Source organism: Pimephales promelas, chromosome 18 (assembly GCF_988280905.1).
Source record: "Pimephales promelas chromosome 18, fPimPro1.hap1.1, whole genome shotgun sequence".
Taxonomy (NCBI): domain Eukaryota; kingdom Metazoa; phylum Chordata; class Actinopteri; order Cypriniformes; family Leuciscidae; genus Pimephales; species Pimephales promelas.
The window spans coordinates 33330419-33344866 of record NC_142786.1 but is presented as its reverse complement, the minus strand read 5'-3'; the positions used below and the strand labels follow the sequence as shown (position 1 = coordinate 33344866).

The 14448-nt window shown below is 39.6% G+C and overlaps 1 protein-coding gene across 11 annotated transcripts in view; it reads right to left on the bottom strand.

Annotated features, from left to right (window-relative positions):
• ptprua (protein tyrosine phosphatase receptor type Ua) overlaps window positions 1-10741 on the bottom strand; it is a 162757-nt gene extending 152016 nt beyond the window's left edge. For 3 of the 11 annotated variants that reach the window (XM_039652466.2, XM_039652465.2, XM_089122629.1), the window contains exon 1: window positions 10382-10741. In XM_039652466.2, coding sequence (XP_039508400.2) covers window positions 10382-10451 — 70 coding nt within the window. In that variant the 5' untranslated portion in view covers window positions 10452-10741. The remainder of the gene's footprint in view (window positions 1-10381) is intronic. The other 8 variants (XM_039652464.2, XM_089122630.1, XM_039652467.2 and 5 more) reach the window with 6 other exon arrangements.
• Between the last annotated feature and the right edge of the window lie 3707 nt (window positions 10742-14448).

The following is a 14448-nucleotide window of genomic DNA, read 5'->3' as shown; positions in this document are numbered from 1 at the left end:
GATGCCGATATATGTTCGTTTTTAATGTTATCGTTATCGGCCTGGTGAGAAAATGTGGCCGATATATTAAAGCCGATAAATAATGTATTATTCCCTTCAGCTGAGACACTTGTTGAGAACTGTTTATGTTTTTGAATTTCTTGAAATATGATTGAAATCTCTTCAAAAAAATGAAAATACGGTTCGGTACAACATATGCACCACAAATCTGTCATATCGGCTATACAACATTATAATAAGAACATCATTATAATTGTGTGCTGGGGACGTGGATTTAATTGTGAGACTTTTGTTTTTGTAATCAGGCACTCAAAATTAGATAAAAATTTGGATTCAAGTTTATCGGCAGATATATTGGTCAAATATAAAGAATTATTGGTTATCGTATCGGCCAAAATTCTCATATCGGTGCATCCCTATTATTAATTATATTTAACAAATTAGAACTGAGTAATAATTTATCAATTCCTTAAAAGTTAACCATTTAAAATGAGTAAAATTTTCACACACAAAAAATTAAAATATCTGAATAACAGATGGACATCAACGATGAATGAAAAACTCTTTATTTTATATTGCCAATATTGAAGACACCTGATGTTAACAAGCAGAATCACTGAAGGACAAAACCATAATTTTAAGTTGATCAGTGTTTGTTTTAGTTGGGCTCTTAAGTCATTCACTTTATATACCCGAGTTATAACAGTCAGATGAACAAATAGAAAAGATTATCTGATGGTGTTGGTTATGTTTAACATAATCATTTTTTTTTTACAATCATTTGACTGGTTAACTTTTACTCATTACTTTTAATTAATTGGATTAATTATTACTCAATTTTAATTTGTAAAATTTAATTAATAATATTGCGTTTGTTGCCACAATTTTATTGCTTAGATATAGCATATTCATTTTTCCAGTATATAGTCAGTAGAATGCCTGATGGGGAAGCAAGTATTAAAATAAATGGTTTTACTAATTAGACTAACTAGATTTTACTAATGCATCTTCTCATATGTTGAGTTAAACAAGCTTACTTGTGCTTAGAAGAATTCCTAAAGGTGTTACCAAATTAAAAATGAAATACACACACATATGAATAAATGTACAATATTGCAATAGTACCTTTGTGATTTGACCCCCCAGGGTTCAACTGGAAATGAACTTGTGGACTGGATCAAGCGAAATTGGACTGGAACACATTCAGATCGATTGGATTGACATACCATTTTCATAGTTCAATAATTTAATAATTATTGAACAATTAAATAAAAAAAATAAAAAAAATCCCGGGACTGCCATTTGCCCAACAATCTGAGGCCATCTTTCTTTCAATCTTCTTCACTGTAAGTAACTTGTCGCTAATCCTCGAGTTTAACTGCATGAATCCAGACACAATAGCATCTCTTCTCACTTCCCCTGTCTCTATCTCTCTCGCTGTCACTCTATAATCCCTCGCCAACAGATTATTAATTAAACATGCAGGACTCCAGAGCTTTACTTGACATCCTTTGGTTAACAGACGAAAAGACAAGCAGATTGGTGTCAGGGCGGGTTAAGAAGCTTCAATCTAAGCACGTCTCTCTCTCTCTCTCTCTCTCTCTCTCTCTCTCTCTCTCTCTCTCTCTATTGAATGGGAATGAGAAGGCTAGGCAAATGAAAACAAAAAAAAATGCTCCTAATCTGTGCTCCCAATTAATCAGTGACAGACCACAACTTCCATTGTCCCAGGATCCAGCGCTGACAATAGAGATTTGCCTAGTGTGACTTGGACGCCATGTGGATCTGTTTCCACAACCAAATCTCTGTTCCAAATGATCGGCGGCCTTAATTAAGAAGTGGCTTTGTCTTTTTTCCTCGCTACATATGAATGAGGGAGTAATGGACAATGGAGAGAGTGAGAGATCCAGAGAATGCAGATTTCGGTTGCAAAACATAACCCACTTTCCTCCTCAGCGTGTAATAACGGGTTGTCTGGGGAATGAAAACAATAAGAGAGCGCGTGATGTGGGAGGGAATACGAAGACGGCTTATTTCAGATGGGAATGCTGAAGACGGATCCGGAACAAAAAAGGCTGAGTCCGTTCTAGGTTCGGCCCACTACAGTCACGTCTTCTCTGCAGTAACCAGGCCTGACAGAGCCTCACGGAAGTTGCTATTATGGAGCAAAACCTTTGTTTTCTCGCTTGTTAACGCCCTCCAGAGTTTAAAAATAGTGCCAGAAAGAATCCGAAGTGGGAGGATATGTGCCGCAACCTTCCCAATGCCTTTTCCTCCTACTCCTGTACTCTTTTGAACACAGAAACCAGGATTTATCATCACAACAAGCTTCTTCACGACAGAGCGCTTCCAGTAAGAACATCAAACATGTGCTCCTCTTCAGCATTTAAGATGCGACGTCAGTTTTATCTGAAATCAATCGAGCCTTTTCTTTGAATAAGACAATCCCTTTGGATTCATCTTATGAATTTATAAAAATTACCCGTGTAAAAGTTAACATATCCTTAGGGATGGGCAATGATTAATCGCGATTAATCGCATCCAAAATAAGTTTGTGTTTACATAATATATGTGTGTGTGCTGTATATAATTAATTTCTATATATAAATACGCACACATGCTTGTATATATTTAAGAAAAATGTGTTATTAATATGTCAAATATTTACATTTATATATAATATTAATTGTGAATAAATATTAGGGCTGTCAAATGATTAATCGCGATTAATCACATCCAAAATAAAAGTTTGTGTTTACATAATATATGTGGGTGCACTGTGTATAATTATTTTATATATATATAAATACACACACATGCATGTATATTTAAGAAAAAAAAAATTATTTATATATAAAATATTTATATTTATATATAATATAAATTATAAATAAATCTATTTTCAGTATATACATGAAAATATTTCTTAAATTTATACAAGCATGTGTGTGTTTTTATATATAAAGAAATAATTATACACAGTGCACCCACATATATTATGTAAACACAAACTTTTATTTTGGATGCGATTAATTGTGATTAATCGTTTGACAGCCCTAATAAATATATATAAAATATATACATGCAGATATTTCTTAAATATATACATGCATGTGTGGGTATTTATACACACTACACAAACATATATTATGTAAACACAAACTTTTATTTTGGATGCGATTAATCGCGATTAATCGCGACTTAATACTGTGTGTCGAAACCCGGATGATCCACTTTTTTGAGGCGATGATCGTTCTTGTTCGTCCCGAGCAGATAAAGCTACAATATGCAGGATTGTTTCGCCACCAGGGGTCGCAACAATAACGAAGGCGTATATTAATGACGCATATTTCGCATTAATGTGGAATTATGGGTCTTGTCGTCAAGCTGATGGATCTTTTATGGATGAGTGAATACACTAATCAGCATTTGTGTGTGTTAAATGTTATCATTGCAGTTGCTGTATTTTAATATAATGTATACATTATTATTAATACTATAATTATACATTTATGCTTATGCGGCTATAAGTGGTTTGATGAATGAGGTCATATCTGATATTGTCACTGTCCTAGTTTCACTCATAGTGTCTCCAGTCATAACACCATCTGTGACGCACTGACAGTGTCCTCAACACAACATGAAGAGGAGGGGTCATGGGGGTCACAGGTCATGGAGAGAGTCTGTGACAAAGTCTTTATAGAGTGTCAGAGGCATGCTTGTTTTAGACTATACTCTGAGCAGTTCATATGATAGCACACGAGCTCTTCACAAAGGCATGATGGAGGAATCTATCTGCAGAAAGCCCACATCATCCACAAAATTCCACACATTCTCAGTCTCTTGGGTGTTCATTCATTAAGTATTTGATTTAATTTAATGATGATTTGCAGTACTCTCAGCTCAATTGAACTCATGTTGAAATCTACGAGATTTTGCTTTGAAATCAGTGTGCCGACTCCACCTGGGCCTGGACTCCACATGCCCTTGAAGAGCTCTCTTCAGTGGGTGACGGTGCCCACTTCAGTGCCCGCCGCCACTGGGATAAAGAGACAGCTGTTACCCCCGGTGTTACACACTTGACAAAGTCACCTTCCCCTCTGACTTCATGCCAAGCTGCAGACATGGGCACTGATCCTCAACATCTGGTCTCCAAACCGGCCTGATTACTTCGACTTCCAAACAGATGCAAATGGAGAAATACTCTTAATGTTTCCATCCACTTTGTAATCACTGAGGAGAACTGGCCCCGATTGAGGTTTTTTTCTCCATCCAATCACCTGATGGACTTTGGGTTCCCCGCCACTGTTGGCTTGCTCATTTAATATTCAACAATATTATTGATCTGTGTTGTATTATTTTCATGTTATCACTGTGAAGCTGCTTTGATGCAATCTGTATTGTAAAAAGTGCTATATAAATAAATGTGACTTGACATTGTGCCAAGTTTTATGGCAATCATGGCATAATCTTTCCAATACATGTGTGGCACGACAGAGTAAATGATGGCAGAATTGATATTCTAGTGTGAACTGCTCCTTTAGTTTTGTTAGACAATTGTTTGGACAGCTGTGCAGTAAAGCGGTGCTTGCCAAACTACGAAGAACCATCTCTGAAGGACATGAGATGGGGTTTTTTTTCAAACGTCTGTGTGTGTGTGTGTGTGTGTGTGTGTGTGTGTGTGTGTGTGTAAAGAGGCACTAATGATGCCAATTTCTTTTGCAGTTCAGGAGTCCTACCACTAACTCTCATACTTTCCATGTTGCCACGGTAGCAGCTGGAGTTTATCTGCCAGCAAGATCGTATGTGTGTGTGTGTGTCAGGTACTCCCTATAGGAATAGTTTTGGTCCCCATGAGGAAAACATGGGGAAATAATTGAAATAATTGAAATAATCTGTACAATGGTGCTTTCTCATCTGAGCTGATCAGTTGAGATGGCCAATCAAAAAAAGGCAGGCATTCCCATTACTGTCGGTTTACAGCAGCAAAGCACATGACGCTTCAGTCTTAACGGTCAAAAAGTGACATTTATATAGCATATATATATATATATAGCTTAACTTTCTGTATCCGACAACTGTATTATGAAAGAAATGTTAAATGACCAACAATAATATACACACTGTAAAAAAATATTTTCAAGATTTGTTATCAGAACATATTTTCTTTTGTCAAATCAACTTTATAATAATTTATTTAGTTGAGATAACTTATTATTTTGAGTTTCTGATGATTAAATTAAACTCACTTTTTCCAGTTCAATCAACTTAAAATTGTAAGGCAACCAGGTTACTTACTTTTTTAAGTTAAACCAACAATATTTTTTTACAGTGTAGTAATCACAACATTTTTTCTTTTGTCAAATCAACTTAAATAATTTATGTAGTTCAGATAACATATAATTTTGAGTTTCTGATGATTAAATTAATCTCCTTCATTGTATTAACTCACTTTATCCAGTTCAATCAACTTAAAATTTTAAGGCAACCAGGTTACTTAATTTTTTAAGTTAAACCAACAATACCGGAGCCGATTTGCAGCATATTAGGCACAATATTTAAGAAATAATATGTGCATATTTGGAATAGATTTTATGAACTTGCTTACAAAGCTTGGTTAGCCTTTCATTCAAACTCACCTTTTCTAAATAAAAATAAATAAATAAATAAATAAATAAAACTATAATTATTTATTGTGAAAAATAATAAATTAAAAGAGCACAGCACATGACCTTTTGTAACGCCCACATAGACACATTCCCAACTCTGTAATAAACACAGACATGTAAGTCCCATCTGAATCCATACAGAAAATCACAGAGCTTGAATGATAAAAAATAATTGACAAAAATCATAATTTTGCATCATGTGAGGATGTTTTGTCCAGACGCTAAAGACTCCAATCAGTAGTTGGGTCAGACATTTATAGTGGCGTCCAAAACTATAGTGCACTCCGAGTCCTCAGAGTACTTGAACGTGGCTGTGGTTACACGAGGTAAAGTCTAATTACATGACTGTTTTCATCTAAGTGTTAATTGTCCCATTTTGAGAACTATAGTCAGTCTGATTATCTGCTGATGCCTCTACTCTTAATATCTGCATGCTAAGAGAAAATCAAATATTAAAGGCTCCCTTTATATAAAACACAGTTGCCCTTGTGTTGTGATGGAGCTGTGAGGATGGTACTGTATACGCGGGTGGGCACCTAAACACTGTGTGACGGATCTGACAGGGTGGGCAAAACACCATCTGTTCTGTAATGGCTTCTGGGAGCAGCAAAAGCAACACTGTAGTGACAGCAGCACCTGGATGTGAGCGCTGACAGGCCCTGCATGCTATCCCATGATGCCTTGCAGGTGAGTGCAGCACAGGGATGTGATGGTGTGAGATCTCTCAGGGCTGTCTGTTCAGATGCAGGACAGGAAGATGACACACAGCCAGCGCGCATTCGGCACGGCGGCAAAAAACGAACGTGAGTAACGTCTTCTGACAAGACATGCAAAACACAGCAGCATCGACACATCATGCTGATTCACCAGCCCAAAACAAGAGGCGGGATTTATCTCACAAACTAATCTTATCCAATCACAGCGTGATGGAGGCTTTAGGTGAGATCAACTATATATGAAGAGTTCAGATGCAAAAGCCTCTAAATGCCATTTAAATCATTTTTATCAAGCTTGTATATTTAAGTTCAGTAATTTCACTTAAATGGCAATGATAATTACCTATTAATTGTTATTTAAGTGAAATTACTGAACTTAAATATACAAGTTTGATAAAAATCATCATTAAAGAAGAAAATTTCAAATGGCATTTAGAGGCTTTTGCATCTGAACTCTTCATATGTATATATACACACACAATAAAGAACATCTTCGAATAAGTTCACCAAGGCTGCCTTTTATTAGATAAAAAATACAGTAAAACTGCGACATTGTGAAATATTGCAACAAAATATTTTATTAATATAATACATATTAATTTTTATATGAAACCATGGTAGATTTTCTCAAAATATAAATATTTTGTAGTTTTAAAAAAATGTCTTAACTATACACACACACACACACTACTGTTAAAAAACGTGGGACTGGTAAAAGAACATTTTCAAATAAGTTCACCAAGGCTGCCTTTATTAGATCAAAAATACAGTAAAACTGCGATATGGTGAAATATTGCAACAAAATATTTTATTAATATAACACATGAAACCATGATTTTCTCCTCGGGATTTTTGACCCATTTATTTTAAATAGAAATATTTTGTAGCATTAAAAAATGTCTTAACTGGGATTTCTTGGACAATTTAGTGTTTCCTTGCAGATGTTTTCCTTCTTTAAAAAATATATCTCTGACCGACCCAAAACTTTAGAACGGTATAGTGGATATATGATGTAGATACAGCAAAATTGAAAACACTATGAACAAAGATTCAATTTCAGCACGGTCCGTTTTAAAGACTGGATTTGAACAACAAACTGAGACTGTGTGCAGCGAGAGAGATGCCTTCAATGCCTGTAAGACGCGAGGCAGCTGTACTGACTCAAAGCGTTTGAGAGAATGAATAGCCTAGTGATTGCCCTCTGCTGCCCTCCTTCATAATATCAACCACCTCTTGCTCTTTTCTGCTGACTCTGGTGGGTTTCTGGGGGTTCGGGACACTGCTCTAGTAAAATTCATTCTTCTGTAGTGTGTCTGCCCATCTCTCTCTCTCTCTCTCTCTCTCTCTCTCTCCTGGGGCATCTCAGTGTCATGCAAAACTTATATCAGATGGTTGTGGCTAAAAAGGATTTAGCAGGTTCAAGCTGACTTGTCTCATTTTTTAATGTTAAAATGCATTCTCCAATCCCAGCTAAATGTGAAGAAGCGTATCTGAATATTGATTCCACTTAAACCCCAGATATCTTCTTAACAAATGGCATGAAATCTCTGTTTGTATCTCTTATAGTATCTGTTTATTTAACCAACTGCAAAGCTCTAACAACCATGACAGCTCATCAGTCAAGTAAGTTATACAATTTATTATGCCAATGCATGTGTCTTTGAATACGCTGTATAAAGGATGAGCTTTCAGAGCTAAAACAGAGTGGGAAACTATAATTGAATAATTAAATTAGAATTAAACTGTACGGCTTTAAAATTCATAATGACTACTGTATGAATAAAATACAGTGGGAAAAACAACATACAGATTTGTATTGTTGGCATTAACTTTTCCTTTAAACCCTGGCAAGGGCCTAGTGTGCAACCCTTCTGTGTCCTTGAACACATTTTCTGAAATGCCCACTCACTTTCATTCGGATTACTGCAGAGAGAGACCCTCTGTAACCTTTCTCGCCCCCAATTGCAGCCACACACACACACACACACACACACACATGCTGTCAGAGTGTCAGTGAAGTGAACTTGCACTCAGGTCTCATTACCTCCCACACACACCCCACTGTGTGATGCTGTAATCTGACAGTATGAAGGATGCTTCAAAGACACAGAAAAATCGACTTTAACGCAATACATGCAGTAAGCTCCCCGAAAACCCTCAGAAAACAGCTCAGCGGGTACTCTGACAAAATACAAATGCCACCAAATAGACAGAACAGAATAATGTTGTTAGTAAATGACAAAAAAAACCCCTGCATCTTAGGCAAAAAAATGTCATGTAAGCTAAAATGTGCCAACATTATTGTTTTCCTAAATCAATACATTAATTACAATGACTGAATCAGTATAGAAGGTTACATTTATAGTCATTTGTGAGGCTTGCTAAGATAAATTACTCCAATGAAATATAGTTTATTCATTAAGTTTATTCATTAACTATGGCCCACGACTCTAGCGTTCCCTAAGGACAAGCGGATGGCCGTTTGATGGATGGATGGGTGGATTTTTGCAGTTTAACTCACACATTTATTTGATACACTGTTAGACCTTACCAGGTTTTTTTTACAGTAAAATACTGCCGACACTGTTGCCAGTAATTTACTGTAAAAATGCACTAAAACTAATAAGTTGTATTTTTTTAGTTAACTTGAGTTTTAGTGCATTTTTACAGTAAATTACTGGCAACAGTGTTGTAAAAATGCACTAAAACTAATAAGTTGTATTTTTTAGTTAACTTGAGTTTTAGTGCCTTTTTACAGTAAATTACTGGCAACAGTGTTGTAAAAATGCACTAAAACTAATAAGTTGTATTTTTTAGTTAACTTGAGTTTTAGTGCATTTTTACAGTAAATTACTGGCAACAGTGTTGTAAAAATGCACTAAAACTAATAAGTTGTATTTTTAGTTAACTTGAGTTTTAGTGCATTTTTACAGTAAATTACTGGCAACAGTGTTGTAAAAAATGCACTAAAACTAATAAGTTGTATTTTTTAGTTAACTTGAGTTTTAGTGCATTTTTACAGTAAATTACTGGCAACAGTGTTGTAAAAATGCACTAAAACTAATAAGTTGTATTTTTTAGTTAACTTGAGTTTTAGTGCATTTTTACAGTAAATTACTGGCAACAGTGTTGCCAGTATTACTGTAAAAAACCTGGTAAGGTCAAACAGTTTATGTTCAGAGTTGAAACTGATCCAGGAGCTCAAGAATCCCTCTACAAACCCCTACACGACCTGACAAGCAAAGCCAGAACAGCTACAGCAATCATATTTGATGTCATAAAAGTAGGAGCAAGAGACTTTAAACAAGCAGACAAAAAATAAATTAAATATTCAGGCAATATACCGGAGTCTGACAGAAACAGATCCTCAGGGCATACCTCTTCATGTTCTCGTACTTGCAGAGTCTGAGCCAAAATACTAGAAATCTAGATCAGCCATGAATTCATGAATGCATAAATACATTTGTGAAATAGTAATTAGTGGATGGATATCAATTGACTTGATGCCACGATAGCCTATTTAGTAAACCACATATTTCACATTTCTGACGTTTTCTTTGTTTTGTTTTTATTAAATTCACTAATATATATATATTCTGTCATTTTCTCATCCTCGTGTTGTTCCAAGCCTTCCTTCTTTCTTCTCCACAGAAAACAAAAAAGAGATAGGCTGGTGACAGTCTCAGTCACCATTTAACCACATTCAGACAGCAAAAAACGTATGCCAAAATCATAGACTTCACTTGATTCCCAGAACTGAATCATGAGGAATAATGTCCATAAGCTCCATATAAACCAGTATTGAAGAAACAAAATGAAAACCAATAAAAACTTCTCCACAAAATTCTAATTTCTTTCCTTTCTCTTGTTGTATTTAACGCCAGCTTACGCCAGGAACTTTCCTGCTGGAGATATAGAAGTGTCTGCTTTGAATGTTCAGTAATTCCCAGGACAGATTCGGAAATCAAAGTGTCTGATGAAGCCCGCGTGTCTTACCTGTTGGCCCCTCTAGACTTTCCGCACAGACCCTGGCGATGAGAAACAGCAGAACAGCAGAGATGTTCATGGTAGCGTGGTTTAGTCCAGCCGGTCGGCGAGTGTGGTAAATATCCAGCCGCTGCGCCACTGAGTTTCATCCGGAGACGCGCAGCTCAAACCCCAGATCTGCCCGCTGACGTCACCACAAACTATTAAACCCCCAGTTCCAACTCCGGAGATGAACCCCGACAGCAGAGCAGAGGAAGGGCTACGGCGCCTCTCTGTGGTGATCCAACAAAAAACATCAGTCGAAGCTTGAAAACACACATTTCACTTCTCATTTCCTAGTCTGAGTGTGAATTCTTAATTCTTGTTGCAATAAAACAAAATGAAATCTAAAAATAAAAACAATTAAGGTTAAAGAAATGAGACAAAATGATTAGCATTTGAAGTTCGTTGTAAAACAAACTTTGTCTTTTTTTCTTTGAAAGAGAGCATAAGAAAAACTGCAGCATAAAAAAGTGAAAATATCACTAAATCACAAAATAAAATGGCAACATAATGCGGCATTGAAGATTTCTATCTGAGAGTTTTATCCGAGTAAAACCAGGCAAGAGGAAAATATTTATAAACCAATTTAAGAGTGGTTGTACACAAAGTTAAAATCTGCAGGAGTGGGATTGAAAAAGTCAATTCTTCACCGATCTCCTCTCAATGCAGTAAATAACCCTCTTCTTGTGCTCTCAGAGCCATTTTCACCGCATGGGTCGTCGACTGCAGTGATTGAGCACCCTCGCAGTTCAGGAGAAGGATTTCTGAAAAGCTACAAGAATAAAGTTATTTGTAAAAATGAGCTTGTCAGGCTGTAAAACGTATTTGATCGTACCTAGAACCTTTATTGGAATAAAAACATAACCAGAAGTGTTGATGCTTGTCCTCCTGGAGATCAAGAGATCCATATGGTTTATGTCCAACACACCTGCTTCAAATCACTCCAGCCAGAAAATAGCCATTACAGCTGTCTGATTAATGCTCAAAATAGCCCCACACTTACACAGAAGCATTGAGAACGTTGACCGTTTAATAAGAAGATACTTTATAAAGACAGTTCACTTCAGGAGCCATCTTAGAAAATAGTCTTGATAAGTCGATCCCTGAACGCAGATCACTCAGCACGACGTTCGAGGTTTGACTAGTCGAGACTGTTTTCCAAGTGAACTGTCATCTTCTTATTAAACGGTCTGTACACTTACAAAGTTCTCAATGTTTTGCATGTACGGACCCTCATTATGTTACTGTGTTAGTGTGGGGCTATTTTGAGCCTTGTTAGTGGTATAAACTAGCGATTTCTTTTTACTTAGTAAATGCCCCTAGTACTAGCGTTATACGCTAAACCGTTTTTAGAGATAAAACTCTTTACATTTGATTATCATGAAAACAAATCTCAGAGAACGGTTGACGAGGTATCGATGTTTTATTAGACCAAAGGTTCATTTTGCGTCGGAGTTCTCCTTTAACTGGTGAAATATATTGAATTATATCAAAATTATGTTGCTTGAAAACGTCTCTGGTTACGTATGTAACCTTAGTTCCCTGAAGGGAACGAGACGCTGCGTGTAAACGCCGTGGGAACGCCTCTGCGTGACGAGTCATGAAGCACGTATGAAATCTGTCCAATGGCGAGACGGAACGTCATAGGCGGGGTGACGTATCGACCAGGAAACTATAAAGCATCCCCGAAACACAAGCGCAACAGCTTCTGATAGGACTGAAGCAAGCGCTCACGGGCATGCTGGGAGTATGGCATAGACACGCAGCGTCTCGTTCCCTTCAGGGAACTAAGGTTACATACGTAACCAGAGACGTTCCCATTCAGGGAACTTCGAGCTGCGTGTAAACGCCGTGGGAACGCTAATACCAACGCCGCCATGCGAGCAGGTGTCCGTTGTATGAATATCAGAGTGCACATTCTGACGAAAGCATCTGAGCCCCAGGGGTGGAGCTGAAGTCCAGATGGTAAAACTTCACAAATGTGTGAGGTGAAGACCATCCTGCCGCCTCACAGATGTCACACAAGGGAACTCCTGATAAAAATGCCTTAGAGGCAGCCATACTCCGGGTTGAATAAGCCCGGACAGCCAAGGGAGAAGGCTGACCAGAGGACTCATAAGCAAGTGAAATGGCCTCGACCACCCACTTACTCATTCTCTGCTTAGACGCCGCAGAACCTCTATTAGGAGGCCCAAAGCAGACAAATAATTGTTCTGATTCCCTCCACAGGGCAGCTCTGTGGACATATGCGTCTAAGGCCCTCACCGGGCAGAGCAGATTTAGTTTCTCCTGGTCTGGTGTCCGAAACGGAGGAGGACAGAAGGCCTGTAGCACTATAGGTTTGACAACCGTAGTTGGAACCTTCGGAACATACCCCGGTCTAGGGAGGATGAAAGCCTTCGCCATACCGGGAGCAAATTCCAAGCACGAGGGGGAAACCGACAGCGCCTGAATATCTCCAATCCTCTTTAGGGAAGAGATGGCTAGGAGAAAGATGGTTTTGAGAGTAAGAAACTTCTCAGGCACCTCATCAATGGGCTCGAAAGGGGCTAAACAGAGCCCCTCCAACACAACCGCTAGATCCCAGGTCGGTACCCTCGTACGCACTACCGGCCTCAGCCTCAGGATACCACGAAGGAAACGGGTTACCAGGGGATGTCTCCCAAGAGAAGCTCCACTCAAAGGGACATGGTAAGCGGATAGGGCCGCCACGTACACCTTTAGTGTGGAGTACGATAACCCTGTGGAGAAGCGTTCCTGAAGGAATTCCAGCACTGCCGGCAACGGGCAGTTAACTGGATCCAACTGTCGCTCTCCACACCAAGAGGTGAACAGTTTCCACCTCGAGGCATACAACTTCCTCGTGGATGGGGCTCTGGACTGGAGGATGGTCTCCACGACCTCAGTCGAGAGACCTGAATCTATGAGCTGGGCCCCCTCAGAGGCCAAGCCCACAACCTCCACAGTTCCGGACGGGGGTGGAGTATCCCCCCGTCCGCTTGAGACAGAAGGTCCCTCCTGACCGGAATCTCCAGAGGAGGACCCTCGAGAAGGGAAATCAGGTCCGCAAACCATACCCTGGTTGGCCAACGGGGGGCCACCAGAAGTACACTGGCCCCCTCCTGGCGAATCCTTTCCAGAACCCCTGGGAGCAGAGCAATCGGGGGAAAAGCGTACAGGGGTGCCCTCGGCCACTCCTGTACCAACGCATCCAGCCCCAATGGAGCTGGAGGACTCAGGGAAAACCACAGCGGGCAGTGTGAGTTCTCCCTGGACGCAAAGAGGTCCACTTCGGCCCGACCGAAGTGTCTCCAAAGGAGCTCCACCACCTCGGGGTGAAGTCTCCACTCCCCGGGCCTCGGCCCCTGCCTCGACAGGATGTCCGCTCCCCGATTTAAGTATCCTGGGATATAAATCGCTCTCAGCGACCGAAGTTTCCCCTGGGACCACAACAGGATCTGGCGCGCCAGCTTGTACAATGGACGTGAGCGCAGACCCCCCTGGTGGTTTATGTAAGAGACCACAGACATGTTGTCTGACCGGACAAGAACATGATGATCTCTGAGGTCTGGGAGAAAGTGTTTCAAAGCCTGAAACACCGCCATCATCTCTAGACAATTTATATGCCATCGGAGATGATGGTCTTGCCACAGCCCGCGGGCCGAGCGACCACTCATGATCGCTCCCCAGCCCGTGAGAGAGGCATCCGTCGTCACCGTAACCCGGCGACACGGGGCTCCCAGCGCAGGTCCCAGGGACAGGAACCAAGGTTCTTTCCACATAGCCAGGGCACGGAGACCACGTCGCGTGACCTTGATCTTGCGGAGCGGGTTTCCCCTCGGGGAGAACCCCTTGGTCCTGAGCCACCACTGTAGTGGTCTCATGTACAGCAGGCCGCACGGTAACACGTTGGATGCTGCTGCCATCAGACCCAGAATTCTCTGGAATTCCTTTACAGTGAGTGACTGGCCTAGCTTCACTTGCGTGACAGTCGAGATAATCGAGGCTATACGAGCCGGCGACAGACGTGCCTG